General features: G+C 41.9%; 1 protein-coding gene across 1 annotated transcript; it reads left to right on the top strand.

Annotated features, from left to right (window-relative positions):
* Nucleotides 1-618: 618 nt before the first annotated feature.
* Nucleotides 619-2069, top strand: LOC311235188 (tubulin alpha-1C chain-like; the record flags this gene model as incomplete). Its single annotated transcript, XM_084322560.1, has 3 exons — nt 619-754; nt 851-999; nt 1092-2069. The coding sequence occupies exons 1-3, from the start codon at nt 634-636 to the stop codon at nt 2067-2069; spliced, it is 1248 nt and encodes a 415-aa protein (XP_084178686.1). The 5' UTR covers nt 619-633.
* Between the last annotated feature and the right edge of the window lie 17806 nt (nt 2070-19875).

Genomic DNA, 19875 nt, shown 5'->3' with positions numbered 1-19875 from the left:
GCATTGCTGACGCACAATACATCATAATAGAAAACAATAGATTGCAGGGGATGAGTTATAAATACATTAAGTTAGCCATTACAAAATAAAGCACACTGGAACATCTGGGTTCACACTAGATGGTTATTAAACGGAGATGCATATTAAGGCTTGGTATCGTTTTGAAAATGTACGATACAGATGCCAAAACGATACCTTACTTTGCTGAGTCATGTGCGTGTGAGTTAAATTAGAGGCGTTGTTACATTTTGGATTGTGATTATACCAAAGAAATGTATCTTGGAACAAACAAATTTACTGGCTCACGGGACACTGATGAGATGAACTACTTTGGTAGTTAAAATAATCGCTACCCAGCCCAAACCGAAGGAGGGGGAGTGGTAATTAGTTTACTTGTTTGTTCCTAAAGGGTAGTAGTTAAAGGGTAGTAATTGAGGTAGTTTAAATTGACACAGTTGGAATTTGGTTTTTGTTCTTGTAACTTGTAACAATAGTTTTACAAAACAATTCAAAGATCTCCTTTTCTTCCAGCGTGAATGTATCTCGGTCCACGTTGGTCAGGCTGGTGTCCAGATCGGCAATGCCTGCTGGGAGCTCTACTGCCTGGAACATGGCATCCAGCCGGACGGACAGATGCCCAGCGACAAGACCATCGGAGGAGGAGATGATTCTTACAACACCTTTTTCAGTGAGACAGGAGCTGGCAAACACGTCCCCAGGGCTGTGTTTGTAGATCTGGAGCCAACTGTCATCGGTAAGCTCCTTTTTAAAATGTGATAAACATACAGGTATTGTACTCAAATGCTTTCATTAGCTCTCATTTAACTTGATACTTGATCTTTCCCCTCAGATGAGGTCCGCAGTGGAACCTACCGCCAGCTGTTCCACCCTGAGCAGCTGATCACTGGCAAGGAGGATGCTGCCAACAACTACGCCCGTGGACACTACACCATTGGCAAAGAGACCATTGACTTGGTCATGGACAGGATGCGTAAATTGGTGAGTACCACAGCAGAGATGAATAATATCTAATTGATATATCTAAATGTGAAAATGGTTTTATTCACCAGTGTTCCCCTCTTTCTCCTCAGGCTGACCGGTGCACTGGCCTTCAGGGCTTCCTGGTCTTCCACAGCTTTGGAGGTGGTACGGGCTCTGGTTTCACCTCCCTGTTGATGGAGCGCCTGTCTGTTGACTATGGCAAGAAGTCCAAGCTGGAGTTCGCCATCTACCCAGCTCCCCAGTTCTCCACCGCTGTGGTGGACCCTTACAACTCCATCCTGAGCACACACGCCACCCTAGAGCACTCTGACTGTGCTTTCATGGTCGATAATGAGGCCATCTATGATATCTGCCGTAGGAACCTTGACATTGAGAGTCCCTCCTACACCAACGTCAATAGGCTTATTAGCCAAATTGTGTCCTCAATTACTGCCTCCCTTCGTTTTGATGGTGCTCTCAATGTTGATCTGACAGAGTTCCAGACCAATTTGGTGCCATATCCTCGTATCCATTTCCCTATGGTTTCCTATGCCCCATTCATCTCAGCTGAGAAAGCTTACCACGAGCAGCTCACAGTGTCCGAAATTACCAACGCCTGCTTTGAGCCGGCCAACCAGATGGTGAAATGTGACCCTCGCCACGGCAAGTACATGGCCTGCTGCCTTCTGTACCGTGGTGATGTGGTGCCCAAAGACGTCAACTCTGCCATTGCCGCCATTAAAACCAAACGCACCATCCAGTTTGTTGACTGGTGCCCTACTGGTTTCAAGGTCGGCATCAACTACCAGCCCCCCACCGTAGTCCCTGGTGGAGACCTGGCCAAGGTCCAGAGGGCTGTGTGCATGTTGAGCAACACCACAGCTATTGCTGAGGCCTGGGCTCGGCTTGACCACAAGTTTGACCTCATGTATGCCAAGCGGGCGTTTGTGCACTGGTATGTGGGTGAGGGCATGGAGGAGGGAGAGTTCTCTGAGGCCAGAGAGGACATGGCAGCTCTCGAGAAGGATTACGAGGAGGTGGGAGCCGACAGCGTGGAAGGGGAGGAGGGCGAGGGAGAAGAGTATTAGACACAGGTCACTTAACGTTTATTTCTTTATTTCTTTATTTCTTTATTTCAGATCCCCATTAGTCACTGCCTCAGCAGCGACTATTCTTCCTGGGTCTGGATACAAACATATACAAATTAAACAAGAATAATCAATAAAACAACATAAAAACAAAACAAATATCAATAAAACACCAATAAAATATACAAACAATTATATAACCAATCAAAATCAGAGATACAAACAAATATGTATGCCACATTTTCTAATATAGAACAATAACAAATATACAAACATATAGAACAAATCAAATATCAATAAAACAACAAATATCAATGAAACAATAAACAGAGACATCTCAGAGAAAACTAAAACGTGCTCAAAACAGCATGACATTCCATACACTAATACTCTAATACTCCTCATAACCACTAGACAAAGACATTCCAAATCAACACATAACCCAACACAAGAACCCATTCATTAGACACAGATTAGACCCAACCAAAATCAATCTCTTTCTGCATTACAGCCACTCTTAGTCTCCTCTTGAATCCCACCTTACTGGTAATTGAAACCAAATATTGTGGAAGTCTATTCCAGTAGGACATTGCCCTGTACATTACAGTTTTCTTTAAGGCTTCAGTTCTGGGTCTCGGCAGGGCGAACCAACCCCTCAAGGCTTGTCTAGTGCCATAGCCATGACCATCACTAATAAGCACCAGCTGCAAAAAGAGGCAAACAGGTTTATGTAAAGTATAAATATTTCTCATAAACAAAATAAGACTATACATTCTCTCATTGACTCATCCATGACAATTCCTTGTGCATTTTTTCAACACTGTTTCTAATTGAGCTATGCAATGCAAGTCTTGCAGCTCTATTTTGAGTAAGCTGTATTTTATTTAAGTCTTGTTTGGATGCATTTGACCAGAGTGCTGGACAGTAGTCCAGATGTGACAAAACTAGTGATTGTATGACTTGCTTGGTGGCTGTGTCAGTTAAAAAATAGGCATTCCGTCTAATAATTTAAATACTTCTGCACATTTTTGTTACAGTATTGTTAATGTGAGTTGACCGAGAGAGTGTTTCATCTATTATAACTCCAAGCAATCTGGCCTCCTTAACTTGTTCAATATCTGCACCCTGCAAAGAAATATTTAATCTGTGATTCTCTCTGAGCATGCTTTGAACCAATAATTAGACATTTAGTTTTGGATGCATTTAGTTTCAGCTTATTTACCGTGATCCATTCAGAAATCTGCATTAACTCGCTTTGAAGAAGACTGCTGAGGTCTTTGGCATTGCTTGCCGAAGCATATATCGTAGTGTCATCTGGATAAATGGAACTGCTTGTGTTGACAGAATCTGGCTATGGGGCGACAATAATGTGGTCAAGAGACATGGTTTCTATCTTCAGCCATTAATCAGCATGGTTTATTATTTGCATGGTAAAGCAGCAGCACATGAGTTATCATCTCCGTGAGAGGCAGGTGGGAAAGAGGTAGAGGGGGAGGAGACACCTCCTTAAATACTCGCCACCTGGTGGCAGCATTAGTGGCTCCGCCTAGAGCGCCCTCTAGTGGAAACAGTTATGTACAGCCAGTGGAAACAGTTAACTACAGTTAGACAGTTACTTGCAATCCTACATAGAACCTCTAACTTTAACACTCCCACTTAGGTTGTATAGCACACTGTATAACTTCTTCAAAAACAATTTACAAAGAAAATAATACAATTCAGAACATCAAAAAGAATATGGCAGTCAATATTTACACACCAAACATGACCTCTGCAAATCTCTTCAATTTCAATTTGGAAACAGGTTTCCTCATAGTGTGAATGAATGAATGAATGAATTATTTTATTTAGAATGTTTACAAATAAATAAACAAACAAAAATTTTTTCGAACATTTTCACAAATAAACAAACGAAAAGGATAGGTTTGAAGCCGAAGGCAACCTACCCCTAATAATAATATAAAAAAAAAAAAAGTTCGTTTTCAAAATATAACAAAAAAAAATCAACAATAAAAAATCAACAAAAACGATCCAGAAAAGAACAAAAAAAGTTTGCAAGATAAAACAAACAAACAAATCAACAATCAATAAAAAAAAAATTCCTGAAAAGAACATAAGCCAACATAGGAAAATCTAAAATGCATCTGCAATACCAGAATTTCATGGTAGAAAAAAAGAAAAGAAAAAAAGATTGTAGGTTAAATTTGACTATAAGATTCTAGAACCCTGTTTTTAAACATCTTTTTAAACTTAAAAATACTCCTGCTGTTTTTTATTTCATCCGGTATATTGTTCCAGAGTTTCACTCCTTTAACTGACACAGACATACTTTTAAGTGTGGTTCGAGCTCTAGGCTGTTTCAAATTGAGTGTTCTTCTTAAATTATACGTCACCTCTCGTTCTTTAAACAAAATTTGTAAGTTACATGGCAGTTGATGACTTCTAGCTTTAAAAACGATCTGCTGTTTTAAGGTCAACTAAGTCAAGGAACTTTAATGCCCTTAGTTAAAAAAAAAATGTGTTTGTAGGATGGAGATAACTAACATTGTTCACAACCCTTATTGCCTTTTTCTGTAAGATGATAATAGGATTCAGATTAGTTTTGTATGTGTTTCCCCAAGTTTCTATACAGTAAGTTAGATATGGTAATAAAAGAGTACAATAAATTGTGTATAATCTCAAATTTAATATGTGTCTGGTTTTTCTTAAGATACCTAAGCTACGCGCTGTTTTTTTCTTTACATAGTTAATATGAGTTTTCCAGCTGAGGTTTTGGTCTACCATGACCCCCAAAAAAGTATATTCATTTACTCTTTCAAGATGAACATTATCTATGCATATCTCTACTTGAGTATCCGGATGTATTTTTTTATTACCAAACAAAATAAATTTAGACGTACTTATATTTAAGGAGAGTTTGTTAGTATCAAGCCAACATTTCAGCTTCCCCAGTTCACCTGTAATATTTGTTAGCAACTGTTGTAGGTCTGCAGGGTTGGTGGTTCGAATCCCGCTCAAGCCCATGTCCATCCCATTGCCGTTGTGTCCTTGGGCAAGACACTTAACCTACTTGCCTCGTATGAATGTGTATGCATGTGAATGAATGTTGGTGGTGGTCGGAGGGGCCGTAGGCGTTGATTATTCGCCACGCTTCCGTGAGTCTGCCTCAGGGCAGCTCTGGCTGCAATTGTAGCTTACCACCACCGGTATGACTGTGTATGAACGAATAATGGACTCTGTGAAGCGCTCTGAGTCAGAGCAACAGTCAGTCAGAGAAGAGCGCTATATAAATCCAATCCATTATTATTATTGCACCTGAACAAAAAATGTTGGTATCATCTGCAAAAATGACAAATTTAAGTTTATTAGAAACATCAATGATATCATTAATATACAATATAAATCATTTCGGTCCTAAAATGGATCCTTGCGGTACCCCACATGTTATCACTTTGCAGGATGATCTGGTCTCCCCCATCTGCACACATTGTTTCCTATTTTCTATGTAACTTTTTATCCAACTGAGCCCTATCCCTCTAATTCCATACTTTTCAAGTTTTCTGAGTAAAATATCATGGTCAATGGTATCGAAAGCTTTTTTCAGATCAATAAAAACTCCAACTGCATACTGTTTATTATCGAATTTGTTAACTCCTGCTACCTGCATGAGAGCCATTGATGTGGATCTGTTAGTTCTGAATCCATACTGGCTATCAATCAATATCTCATTATTATCAATAAAACTGTCCAGACGTGCAACAAAACGTTTTTCCAGAATTTTAGAAAATTGAGGAAGTAAAAAAACACGCCTATAATTTGTAAAAAAAAAAAATTCTCCTGCTTTATGTATTGGAATGACTTTGGCTGTTTTCATTTCAGTTGGAAAGGTCCCCATCCTAAAAGATAGATTACATATCAAAGTAATTGAATCTACAATTTCTTTGATTCGTTTTTTAATAAGAGACATGTCTAACCCACTCACATCTGTAGATGTTTTATTCTTGAGATTGTTTACAATATCAATTATTTCCATATTAGATACGTCATACAAAAAGATTGTGGATGGATTTCTATCAATGTATTGTTCTGCAATAGCTCCCCCTTGTGGAGGCTTGATCTTCCTTGCAAGATCTGGGCCAACATTTACAAAAAAAATATTAAACTCCTCCACTACCTCATGCATGTTGGTTATTTCCGTTCCATTTACAGAAAAATTATCAATGATGATAGCCTGGTTTGTTATTTGATTTTCCAATTATTGTGTTTATAATTTTCCATGTTCCTTTAATATCATTTTAATTAATTTCTAGTACGTTATAATAATCCTTACGTTTTCTTATAGTATCTATTAATACATTTTTATATATTTTATATTTGATTTCTTTCTGTTTAGTTCTATGCTTGATGAAATCTCTATAAAGAGTATTCTTCTTTTTACAGGCATTTGAAATTCCTTTTGTTATCCATGGTTTATCTGGCTTCCTAGTTTGTCGGCGACTTTGCTGCACAATAGGACAGAAACGATCATATAAAGTCATGAATGTATTCAGAAAGCAGCCATATGTCCACATCAGTTGCTTCAAACACCTCAACCCATTGCTGGAGAGCCAGTTCCCTTTTGAGTGCCCCTATTGAGTCCTCTGAAAGGTGCCTTTTATTACAAATTTTCTGAGATTCCCTCTTTGGCTGATTATTATCTTCTATTATTACAAAAACTGGTAAGTGATCTGTTATATCATTTGTCAGCAGTCAGCACACAATTCTATTATTTATAACATTAGTGAAAAAGTGTCTGCTACCATGTCGTCCGTTGGACAATAAATCAATGTCATTCTTTCTTCTCTGATGACATCCAGGCACGCGAGAAGTAATTTATACTTGGGGGTGCGGTTGGAGTCGGATAAATAATAATAATAACGTCATATTAAATGCATGCGCGAAGCGCATCATTTGTGATTTTCCATTCATTTGAAAGATCAATATTTTACAATACAACAGACAAACTTGAACACCAACATGTGGACAGTTCACACACGAAATGCAGCAGTTTTTCTCTAATCAGAAGACGATTTATTGTCGATTTCGACGCAAGCCGCCCGCAAGCGTCAACAACTATGCGTTTGGAATTTCGTTTCGCACACCGCACAGGATCGTATAACCAATGCAGAGTATAGATTAAACAGATTAATGATGTATATTATATGAATGAATATAGGCTAACAGTCAGCGCGCTAGTGACAATTTACACATTTTTGTGACAGAATGAAGTGAACAAACAGACACGCAACCATCCGAAAATATTCATTTCTTTATTTGAAATATTTATTTCGAACATGTAATAATAGTATACAAACTAAGAGTAACTGAACTGTGTGTGTGTGTGTGTGTGTGTGTGTGTGTGTGTGTGTGTGTGTGTGTGTGTGTGTGTGTGTGTGTGTGTGTGTGTGTGTGTGTGTGTGTGTGTGTGTGTGTGTGTGTGTGTGTGTGTGTGTGTGTGTGTGTGTGTGTGTGTGTGTGTGTGTGTGTGTGTGTGTGTGTGTGTGTGTGTGTGTGTGTGTGTGTGTGTGACTCTGTCACAACAACAGTCGCTGTCCGTGGTGCTGAAACATTAACCAAGTGAGCACGGTGCACTGCGCAGCCAGCCAGCCCAGGCCGAATAAACACACATCTATTCCAAAGGGTAGAACACCAAAGGTGGTCTTGCGTTCAGGAGTGGTGGAAATAAACTCCTTCATGACAACATGAATGTCCAGTGAGTCCAAAACCTCCTGATGCATATGCAGCAAGGCCAGGTGAGTGAGTCTCTTCTGGGTAACTGTGCAGCCAGGTTTTCAGGCGACTGAGCGCCGAGAAGGATCTCTCTGAAGAGGCCACGGAGATGGGCATGGAAAGACACAGATGGAGGAGATTTTCCACGTCTTTGAAGAGTCCTCTTGTTTGCATGTGCAGGTTGGACATATACACATGCTGGCAGTGGCATCTGTGTCCATCGGCAGGGACTCAGACTCTGAGTCGAGTGTATTTCTTTTTTTGACTTTGGCTTTGGGCTGATTATTATTAAAGAAATCAGATATTCGTTTTTGAGACATTTCGAGACACAAGGAAGTAAACACACTACTGTTTATTATTCAAACTCAAGTCCTCATCCTTGCTTCGCGCCGAAACCACGTCACGTAGTCGACGTAGTAGACGTCGGCGCGTCGCCGATGTGTGTGTGTGAGACTGTGCGGCGCGCTGCAGCGTCACAGACAGTCAGACAGACTCAGATCAGATAATATAAAATATCATTAAATAGTGGATTTTAACCATTAAAAAAAAGAGAATGTTTTAGACTGCTTACACTAAAATGCTAACTAAAAAAAATTAAGGTTTTGGATAAATTTTTTTTGTAAATCTTCTGACACAGCTTGCAGTTACTCCCCGCCAGCAGGCACCAGCAGGCACCTATAGTTCCCGCGTCCTTGATGACATCTGATGAAATGATATTTTATATCGACATGTTTACATCTATGTCGGCACACAGGGTTTCTAGCAATCGCAATGGTTCCCTGGTTCTCCTCGTAAACAACAGTCTTCATATATACATAGGTGTCCATCACTTCGAGCAGTTCTAGATAAACCGTTCCTGCATTGTCATAGCAGGCAAACACCGCCAGGGCTCTGGCGGAACTGGCGGAGCATCTCAGCATTCATCAGATAAAACATCCGGACGCAGCCATGATCGTAGCTGGCGATTTCAATCAGGCAAATCTGAAAAAAGTGATGCCATCCTTCTTTCAGCACATCGCCTGCTTCACCAGAGGGGGAAACACGCTCGACCACTGCTACACCCCGTTCAGAGCCGGCTACAAAGCTGTACCGGCTCCGCCATTAGCGGGGGCGACTAGCACGTCCGATCATGACTCCATTTACCTGATCCCTGCGTACAGACAGATCATGTGACGCCGTCGTGTCACGTGAGGCAAAGAAATTGTCCGACCAATCAGAGGCCACGCTTCAGGACGCTCTCGAGGACGTAGACTGTGGGATGTTTCAAGGAAGCGCCAGTGACGTCAGCAAATTCGCAGACACGGTCGTGAGTTTCATAACATCACTTGCCGACAGTATTATCCCCACAAAGAAGGTAAGGGTGTTCCCAAACCAGAAACCGTGGGTGGATAGTACTATCAGAGCAGCTCTGAAATCTCGCACCACTGCCTACAACCTGGGCAGAGAGTCAGGAAACATGGAGGAGTATAAGGCTACAGTCTATACTCTGCGTAAGGCTGTTAAACTTGCAAAACGGATGTATGCTGACAAAATGGAGACACAAATGGCACAGAATGACACAAGAGGCTTATGGCGGGGACGATAACTGACTACAAAGTCAGCGCCCCCTCAATGGTGTGCCTCCCTCCCCAGTGATATGGACCCCTATGCAATTTGCATACAGGCCAAACAGGTCCACTGACGATGCGGTCTCCCAAGTACTGCACAGCACCCTCTCTCACCTAGACCATCAGAAGGGGGGCTATGTGAGACTGTTGTTCATTGACTACAGCTCAGCGTTCAACACCATAGTCCCCACCAGACTGGTGGACAAGCTGATCGAGCTGGGTCTGAGCTCCGCTCTGAGCGCCTGGATACTGGACTTTCTGAGTGAAAGGCCCAAGGCGGTCAGGGTGGGGGTCAGACCTCCAACACCATCACCCTGAGCATTGGGTCCCCCCAGGGCTGTGTTCTGAGCCCCCTGCTGTACTCACTATACACACATGACTGTGTGGCCAAGTTCAGCTCCAACTCCATAGTGAAGTTTGCGGACGACACAGTGGTGGTGGGGCTGATCTCGGACAACGACGAGAAGGCCTACCGGGAGGAGGTTGAGGTACTGGAACGCTGGTGCCAGGACAACAGCCTGCTCCTGAACATTGGTAAAACCAAGGAGCTGATCGTGGATTATAGGAGAGGACAGCAGGAGACACACACACCACTGAGGATAAACAGGGCTACCGTGGACAGGGTGAGCAGCTTTAAGTACCTGGGGGTCCACATCTCAGAGGATCTGACATGGACAACACACATAGACTCAGTCGTAAAAAAGGGCGAAGCAGCGCCTCTACCACCTGAGACAGTTAAGGAAGTTCAGAGTATCTGGGAAGATACTCCAGTCCTTCTACTCCGGAGCTGTAGAGAGCATCTTGACTGAAAACATCACTGCCTGGTATGGAAACAGCACGGCACAGGACAAGAAGGCCCTACTGAGAGTGGTGCGCTCAGCCGAGCGTACCACGGGTATTGCACTACCACCCCTGCAGGTACAACAAGAGGTGCAAATCCAGAGCCTCCAGAAAAATGACAGACCCTCACCACCCCAACAACAGCCTGTTCATGCTGCTGAGGTCAGGCAGACGCCTGCGAACACCAGCTACCAGGACAGAGAGACTTCGGCTCAGCTTCTTCCCCCAGGCCATCAGAGCCTTGAACACTGAACTCTCCACACACAAGCACACATGAGCACACACACGACACACACACTGTACATGCTCACACACTAGCAGCCACTTTAACATGAGCAAGCACACACTCATGCTGCACACGCCCACACTTATGGCCACTAAGGAAAGGTCACTTTAAGAATAGTATAGTATAACTTGAGATTGTATAAAATAGCATGTACAGAAAGACCCAGTGCCTCATCCGTAGCTAACAGTGTATTGCACTACCACAGGACCTAGCATGTTCTACCATGCTCTGTATATAACGTATGTACATATACCGATATGCCCTACTCTGTTTACTTGTTTTATTGCACAATGCCGTTCTATTGGATTCTATTATATGTTATTACTATTGTATTATGCACATCGTTGCGGGCAAGACCACCCGCATTTCATTGTATACTCGTATGCCGTGACAAATAAAACTCTTGACTTGACTTGACTTAACAGTAATCCTGAACAATTTTATTGCACTGTAAAGAAACTGTGATTTTATAGTATGTCTGGATTTTATGTGCTCAATTCATCATTCATGTCTTTCACATTCTACTAAAACTGAATCAAACCATAAACAAGGTGACCTGTTGGCGTGAATATTAAAGGCAACCAACTTGTGTTCAGCCTTGCGTTCAGCGTTTCTCTGATTGGCCACACGGCCATGTGACCGCGCTGCCGCGTGGCAGAGAGTTGCAGCGACCGTCTTCCGTTGTAGAATTGTTTACATCAGGGTGAACGCTATTGTATTCGCAAATATGAGAGCCAGCAATACTATGAATCATTAAAAAATTATACCGTTAACTGGAATATGTTGTTTCTTTACACATATGTTGGGATTATGTAATTGGTTTGTCATGACAAAACAATAAAAATCGCTACTTTACATCAGGGTGAACGCTGTTAGTAACGCTGCCACCACCCACTTCAATGACAGAGCTCTCATATTTGCGAATGCATAAACTATATCTTAAATTATGGCTATGTGTCTAATATGGCTGTCGCAAAGTCATTGATAAGCGACAGCCATATTAGACACATAGCCATAATTTAAGATATAGTTTATGCATTCGCAAAATATGAGAGCTCTGTCATTGAAGGGCTTCTACAACGGAGCACGGCCGCTGCTGCGTCAAGCCGGCGGCGGCGCACGGAAGCCGGGGACAAACCACTGCATCGCCCCGCTGGCGCTTCAGCAGCCTCCACGGGCGAAATAACATATAACGTTACAGCGTACAGTTCCACACTGATGTACAGTGACACCCAGAGTTTCTAGTTACAGTAGTGACGCGTGAATCGAGATAGTCCTAACAGTGTTTATTATTAACACTTTCAGTGCCACTCACGAGATTTCTCGGGTTTTTTTATAGGTGGTTGCATGCCACTCACGAGATTTATCGGAATTATTATTATTATAATTTTTTGCGATCTGAAAAATTATTGCATCACCCGAGCCTACCCGAGTATAGCCGAGGGGCGCCGGCGATCACTGTGGAAAAAAGCGCCCCCTGTCGTCTCCCAGATGACATAAGTGATTTTGGAATGGACTCAATGAAAATGAATGGGGAAAAAAATCCGGTACTCCACATTTTCCAGTTCACTGATCCAGCCGGGGTTACTAGAGTTCATTCTGGAGCCTCAGATCCCCGCGGATCATGGAGTTCTACTGTATCGCGTTGGATCCATACACGTATCGATTTTTTCGAATGGTGATCAGGAATTGGAATATACCAGTTGGATACCATCTGATGTCAGGTAAGGACTCTATGTTATCAGTGGTAGCATAATCAGAGTAAGTTTGATGAAGTTATAAGCTGTTTTGTGAAACGTCTTCTTTCGGTTTCACTGTAAAAGTCTGTGAGGAAATCAATGGAGCGATTATCAGTGCGCGGCCGTAATGTGCGTGCGTGCACATATAATATTGATCATCTAGCGTTTATTTGAAAACGATTCATAAAAAGGCCGACGAATATCAACGTTGTGGAATATTCCACTAAAAGACGATTTTCATAGAATGCTCCAGAATGAGCTGTTTTTTATATCAAAACGGGGGCTTTTCTAACTGCTCTGAAACGGCAACGACGCGATAAAAAAACAATCTGCCTTCACAGCACTGACTGGAAAATAGTCTTTGATAATGCGATGGGCAGATTAGACACATAGCCAATAATTGTATTAGAATTTAATTTAGATTAGGCGATATTAACGTTAACATTGGCGCCGATGGTGGCATTCAAGCGGTAAAACGGAAAACCAGGCGTGGCGCTGAAAGTGTTAAGAGTCAGATAGTCCGCACAGTGTTTATAGTCCTAACAGTGTTTATTAGTAAGAGTCAGATAGTCCTAACAGTGTTTATTATTAAGAGTCAGATAGTCATAACAGTGTTTATTATTAAGAGTCCTAACAGTGTTTATTATTAATTAACGTCATAAACCAACTACCAGATTTATTTTGCACCAGGGAACATGAAGGTTCCTGCCGCTTGCGGCAAAAAGGGGCGGGCTAGCGGCGTGGGGTTGTGGCCAATCAGAGAAAAGCTGAACACAAGTTGGTTGCCTTTAATATTCACGCGACCTGTTGGGATGTTAGATCCAATGTGAAAAACTGTGATTATGTCTGCTCATTTTACCCTTGCTATTATTTTACTTATTTTTACTTCTATCTTTATGCCCCATTATCCGCTGGGTACATACTATAACCTTTATCATGTTTTGTAACAGATTACAGAAATCCAAGAAGCCTATTGGAACGTGAGGTTCTGATATGATTTGATTAATATATCTGATTGATTGAAATGATAGAAACTACTAATAAATGTAAAAACAAAACATCTACTGACAGTAATGAAATAGATATGAAAATAGTAAAAAATGTCATTAATCCTACTCCTTTTCGAACATGTAAATTGAGTTATGTTTTGTTTTTGTTTATTATTTATTTGTTTCCATTTCATAGAGATCAATGATTTGTTTTGATTTTATATTGTTTGTATTTACATGTTCGAAATAAATATTTCTAATCAAATCAAAATAAAAAATTATTACCGTTAATAAGCGGTTGTGCGCATTCCTCGCACCCCTGGCAGCAGGCATAACTTTGCCACTTTGTATCCAATAGAAAACGGCTCATGTGATACAGCAGCCCCTCTTTGAATAGCCCCACCCAGCAATAGTCAGTGTATTAACGGTCTACCTCAGACTACCTGTGAGAGATTTAGCCTCTTCCTCTGTCAATCTTCTTTACTTTTGACGCTAACTCTTCAGAAACATGGTGAGTATAACAATTAAACCTTGTATCTGTCAGATCAGTTATGAATAAGCCGTTAACTTTGAGAAGGATGGATGGAAACAGTCTCATTTGAATGACAAAGCGTCTAGCTATGCTAGGTATTAGCGTCGGGATGCTAACGGTCGATTAATTTGAATCAGTGTCATTTAAATGACAGCGTCGCGAGCCGGGATGCTAACTGAACTTGTCAATTCGGATTAATAAAAGTTAACAGCTGATTCGTAACCAGGGGTGTAAAGTACTGTAACTACTTGAGTAATTGTACTTCGTTACAATAGTTAAGTACTGTTTAGGGGGATTTGTACTTTACTCGAGTATTATCCGGTTTGTATATGTTACATTTCAGAGAAAAAAAACTAACTTTTTACTCCTTACATTTAAAATGCAGACCTACAAAGTACAAATCTCGCAGGTCCAACCATTTTAATTTGTATATTTGTTTCTCTGGCCGAACTAACGTTAATGTTATTAATCCAGCGGCTGCACATTTATTTAAAAACAACCAATCAAATCCCGCCCATACCCATGCTGATTGGTCCTTGTGCAAGACTAGAAAGCGGGGATCTTTGATTAAACACCTGCTATCAGAAGAATACAGTCAAAGTGATAAGCTACAGAAGATGACCCCAAACGAATGTACTTTACTCTTACATTTAAAAGTAGAAACTTTTCTACTTTTACTCAAGTGTGTTTTTAGCCAGATACTCTGACTTTTACTTGAGTAGAGATTTTGATTTAGATTTTTTTGATTTTGAGACGGTACCCATACTTTCACTTAAGTATAATGTCTGGGTACTTTTTACACCCCTAACTGGATGCAGACAGTGTGTCTGCACTCTGCAGTGTTAAACCATTCCTTTTTAACAAACGTCTTTTTTAGGGCGTGGGGGTAACAAAACAGACATATTGGACAACAGAGGGAGGCCTGTTTGTGGCCCCTGCCCCCCCCCCCCAAACAGAGAGAATGCTGCTTTGACAGGAAATAATGACTAAGGTGCTCCCATAGTCGAGCGGACCGTACAGGGAGCGGACTCGCGCGGACTCAAAGCGGACTCAAAGCGGACTCAAAGCGGACCCAAAGCGGACCCAAAGCAGACCCAGAGCGGACTCCAAGTGCGAAGGTCCAATTTTCGAATGCGCGTACGTCTGCGCCGCTGGTGTCACACAAAAACGCTGATCAGCGTTGACATCGACCTGCATTTAATGTGAAGCCGATCTGCATTTTACTCTGACCACTCGCTTTTTCATTCGCAAAAGAGAATTTTCCAGTATTTCAAAATAAAACTGGTGTTTTTATTTCATGCAATGCATGTTTTCATTTCAGCACCACACGCTGTCCACCTCATTGAGCAAGCCTATACGTACAGTACATTGCACCTCGTTGCCTATACCTGTTATTCAAGTGTGTAAAACTGCCCGTTTTATTATCGAAATATTGGAAACGGCGATAAGATACTCTTTATTGACATCAGATGACGACGACATGACAGAAGTTGAACAGCGTGGGAAAAATGGTGTAAACTGGCGCGAGACATGTAGGAAATTGGTCCGCGGAGGTCCGCTGAGGTACGCTCGACTATGAAAGCTTAAAGAGTCCAGCGGACCTCCGCAGAGTCCAGTCCGCGTACAGTCCGCTCGACCATGAGAGCACCAGACTTGACCATCTTCTGACATCAGTTGGCGGCTTTAGATTAGATTAACCACTGTCATCTCTCCAACTACAGTAGACGGTTGTAAGTCTGCCCCGTCCTGACAAAAGAAGCCACCCAACTCCTCGTCCAATCAACAGTCATCTCCTGCTTCGACTACTGAAACGCACTGCTTGCTGGACTCCCGGCCACTGCCACCAAGCCTCTTCAACTCATTCAGAAAGCCTCTTCAACTCATCAGAACGCAGCGTCCGCCTGATCTCAAACCAACCAAGTCGGCCCAGTCACCCCACTTCTTAGGGACTGCACTGGCTCCCCATTGCTGCACGAATCCGCGTCAGGCCCTCGACCTGGCATACCTGCCGCAATGGGATCCGCCCGCCTACCTCCGGTCAATGGTCTCTAACTACACACCCTCAAGACCAGTGGCGGACTCAGGCTGTTTGAAGGGCAGGGCGAAAAGAAAAAAGGGCACCTACTGCACAACATGGGACCCATCAGTGAGCAAAAAGCTATGATGCGTCTTTATGGTGAAATAGTCTTCATCCTTGGATGGAACCCAGGTATGTATTTCATCTTTCCTTGTGACAAGTTGTCACCCACTGTAACAGAGAATTTGATTTGATTATGGATCCCCATTAGCTGGTGCCATAGCAACCAGCTAGTCTTCCTGGGGTCCACAAGCCTTGGCCTTGCTAGTTTGTTATTTGATCCGAAGAGAATGGACTCTGTTTTTACCCAGGTGTAATGATAGTTTGTTATCAGCCAGCCAGGTGCAGATTCTGCCGAGTTCAGAAGCTGAGGGCTTTTCACCTGCAACTTGTCCCTGTCAGAGTCACAGTGCGTCTCGTGGTAAAATAACAGAGGATGCCAAAAAAATAAGTTATACATTTTTTTATAATACATTTTTTAAATAAATTGTGTTTCATATTAAGCAAATAATATATATAATATATTTCCCCTCCTCGCTCTCTCTCCCCCTCTTTCTGAATATTACACACACAACACAAATATATATACACACACACAGTGGTTGCCTGCAGGAGGTCTGGTTTGATTATGAATCAGAGAGAGAGAGAGAGAGAGAGAAGAGAGAGAGAGAGAGAGAGAGAGAGAGGAGAGAGAGAGAGAGAGAGAGAGAGGAGAGAGAGAGAGAGAGAGAGAGAGAGAGAGAGAGAGAGAGAGAGAGAGAGAGAGAGAGAGAGAGAGAGAGAGAGAGAGAGAGAGAGAGAGAGAGAGAGAGATGGCCTGATGTCGCCGTCGGAGCGTTTCTTCAGCATCTTGCAAGAGATTGCTGACATGGCAGAACATACATGTATACAGTAGCCTGTGGCTCGGCCCATCAAACACAAGCAGACCAGTACAGTATGATTCGGCGAGTCGGCGCTGCCCCATCAACACAATAACGATATGACACGGCAGAATATACAGTATGGCTCCACACACACACACACAGCGGCATCACTTATGAAAAGTTATTATTACTCACCATTGTAGCAGCTGAGCGAATTTCAGGTCTCCTCAATGAATTAATCCGAGAGAGGAATCCGAATTTCAATCAATCAAACAATGCTGTTTGTTTAGACATAACTCACATAACGTTAGCTAGCTATCTCCGGGGTTCCCTCGTATTGTTGTTTTGATTCGAACGTGGCTGCGAGGCGTGTATATTTTCCCCAACGCAGTTTCACCGAGGCGATGACGTCGTCACGTTTAGCTTTTAATGTGATTTGATTGGTCAATCGGTGGAAACGTTCTGGACTGGCCCGCCTCCGGAGCGTCAAATTTGAAGACGCTAGAGTACTTCGCTGTCAAACGGCCCCGTTTTAAGGTGTGGGAACCGCTTTATTAAGCTCAAATCTTATTGGCTAATAATTGGTTCTGGACTCCACAACCATGAATCACGTGGTGGAAGCTTGAAAAAGACACCTCCCCACTTATTCTGCCTGACTGAAGCTGCAGTGACTGAGCACAGAGTGACTGCCAGCCTGCCTCAGTGAGTCTGACAGTGTTAGAGAGTGAGAAGGAGAAGAGGGAGAAAATTAAAAAAAATTATTATAACACAGAGATGAAAAATAATGATTTTTATTATTATTGTAAACTATATATAAAAAATATATTATTTTTATTTTAATTTTTAATTTTTAATTTTTCATATTTTATATTCATATTTTAATGGGGAAGCCTGGCTTCCCTTGGCTTCCAGGAGGATTCGCCACTCAGAGACCAGCAGGGCTGAGTCGTCCACGAACAGGAACAAGTTGCAGTCACAAGCCGATGACATGTCAGCAATGCCAGCAATCGTTTTAAAACTAGAAATGATAGTAAAGATAAAAAATAAGCAGGGTAAACAATATACATTTCCCCAAGGGGATTAATAAAGTATCTATCTAAACAACTCTGAATATGAGCAATTATGCAGTGTAATCAAAGGTGCAGTTGAGGGTCTGTATGCCCGATTAGTTATATTATATGTTGCAATAAATATTTATTAAGTCTGAGTCTAAAAGCAAACAAATGGGTACAATACAGTATGATGAATTGAAAATGGGGGACCCTGATGTAAACAAGACGAAAGTCTTTCTCTGGTCTGCATCCCCTTAACAATTGTGTGTATTGAGCTGTACTGTACTGTACGCGTGTATCCTTTCGGCAACTGGCTTGTCCTTCCGCGTTCCCGTTTGGCGCTCTGATTGGCCAGGTCATGTGACATGTGCAGTGTTGGGCAAGTTACTTTTTAAAAGTAACTAGTTACAGTTACTAGTTACTTCTTCCAAAAAGTAACTAAATTACTTACTCAGTTACAAATTATAAAAGTAACTAGTTACTTCATAAAGTAACTATTGCGTTACTTTCAATATTTTTTTTTACATAAACAACATACACAAATCTAAACTATTTTAATGTTGCTGTGGGACAAAGTGAGACTAGCCTCCAATCAAATGCCATGTATGTAGATATTATAATTACTATGTTTATATAGTGGATCATACAAATACAATAGATGTTTTGGAACTTTTTATATGTATTGCCCCTCAACAGGCCACAACTGGGCAACATTAAATTATGCTTGTTAAGCACTATACCAAAAATAAATAACAAAATACTGATTGATTGAACATTTTAATTAACAGATTGCAGAATGGGTACAGCAGTACGGCTCAATACACACAATTGTTAAGGGGATGCAGATCAGAGAAATACTTTCGTCTTGTTTACATCAGGGTCCCCCATTTTCAATTCATGACATTTATGACATACACAACATACAGATATAAGAATCTAATCGAATCATTCTAAACCAGGGGTCTCAAACTCAATTTACCTGGGGGCCGCTGGAGGTAGAGTCTGGGTGAGGCTGGGCCGCATCAAATATTCCACAAAAAAAGGGTTTAAAGTATTCCAAAAAAAAGTACAACTGATCCAATCTTCTCACAAACAAACTCACTAAAACCTCACAAACACCAGCAACTGAGTATTCTCAGTGGTGTCAGTGGACTCATCCACAGCTATGGAAATGCATGTGCATTTTTTTAACAATAATTCTGCTTGCAGCTTGATATGATTTCATTCCATTTATTTTTGTGGTTCTTAGCACTGAATTCTGAGGAAAGGCTGCATCAAAATAACTGTGTTTTGTTTCATAGTGGCGTTTCATATTGCCACTCTTCACAAGAGCTACCGTTTCTTGGTGCTGGGAGGATGCATGCACGCATATGTTTTAGTCCATGCAGCTTTGAATTGCAGCGATTTTCACTGTCGACTTTTCTTTTACTTTCTTTGAACATGCCACATTTTTCTACTAACTGCATGCTGGCGAAACTAGGCTACTAGCTACATTTATCTCACGGGGATACAACTGGGAATAAGGTTACTAGCTACAGTACACGCAGATTAGACTACCTGTCGATGCGCTGTCAACTCGCTCTGACACGGCCCCGCTGAAAGACAACATGCATTCCGTGAAGACCCGCCCTACTCTGCTCTGATTCGCAGAATGTGGGTGGGGGGGAGACACGCTGACGGGACGCTGAATGTGATTGGACCAGAGTAGACAGACACACACAGTGGAGCAGTGCTTGCAGAGGAGATGAGTGGAGAATTTGCGCACTAAACAAGGAAGAACATATTGCCCCTCAGTGCAGATATCTGTCTGATGAAAGAAACAGGTTCATTCATAGTAACGCGCCACATTTATTTGCAGTAACGGTAATGGCGTTATTGAGATTGGAAGAGTAATCCGTTAGATTACTAGTTACTGAAAAAACGAATGCCGTTAGTAACGTCATTACTTATAGCGCCGTTATTCCCATCACTGGACATGTGCGCCCAATAGCGTGTTTACCCATTTCCGCGTCGAACAGCCTGCAAACTACCTGGCGTTCTATCGCCATGCTC

This window comes from Notolepis coatsorum (assembly GCF_963971535.1).
Source record: "Notolepis coatsorum genome assembly, chromosome: 10".
Taxonomy (NCBI): domain Eukaryota; kingdom Metazoa; phylum Chordata; class Actinopteri; order Aulopiformes; family Paralepididae; genus Notolepis; species Notolepis coatsorum.
The sequence above is the reverse complement of the archived record's forward strand: the minus strand, read 5'-3'. Positions and strand labels throughout refer to the sequence as shown.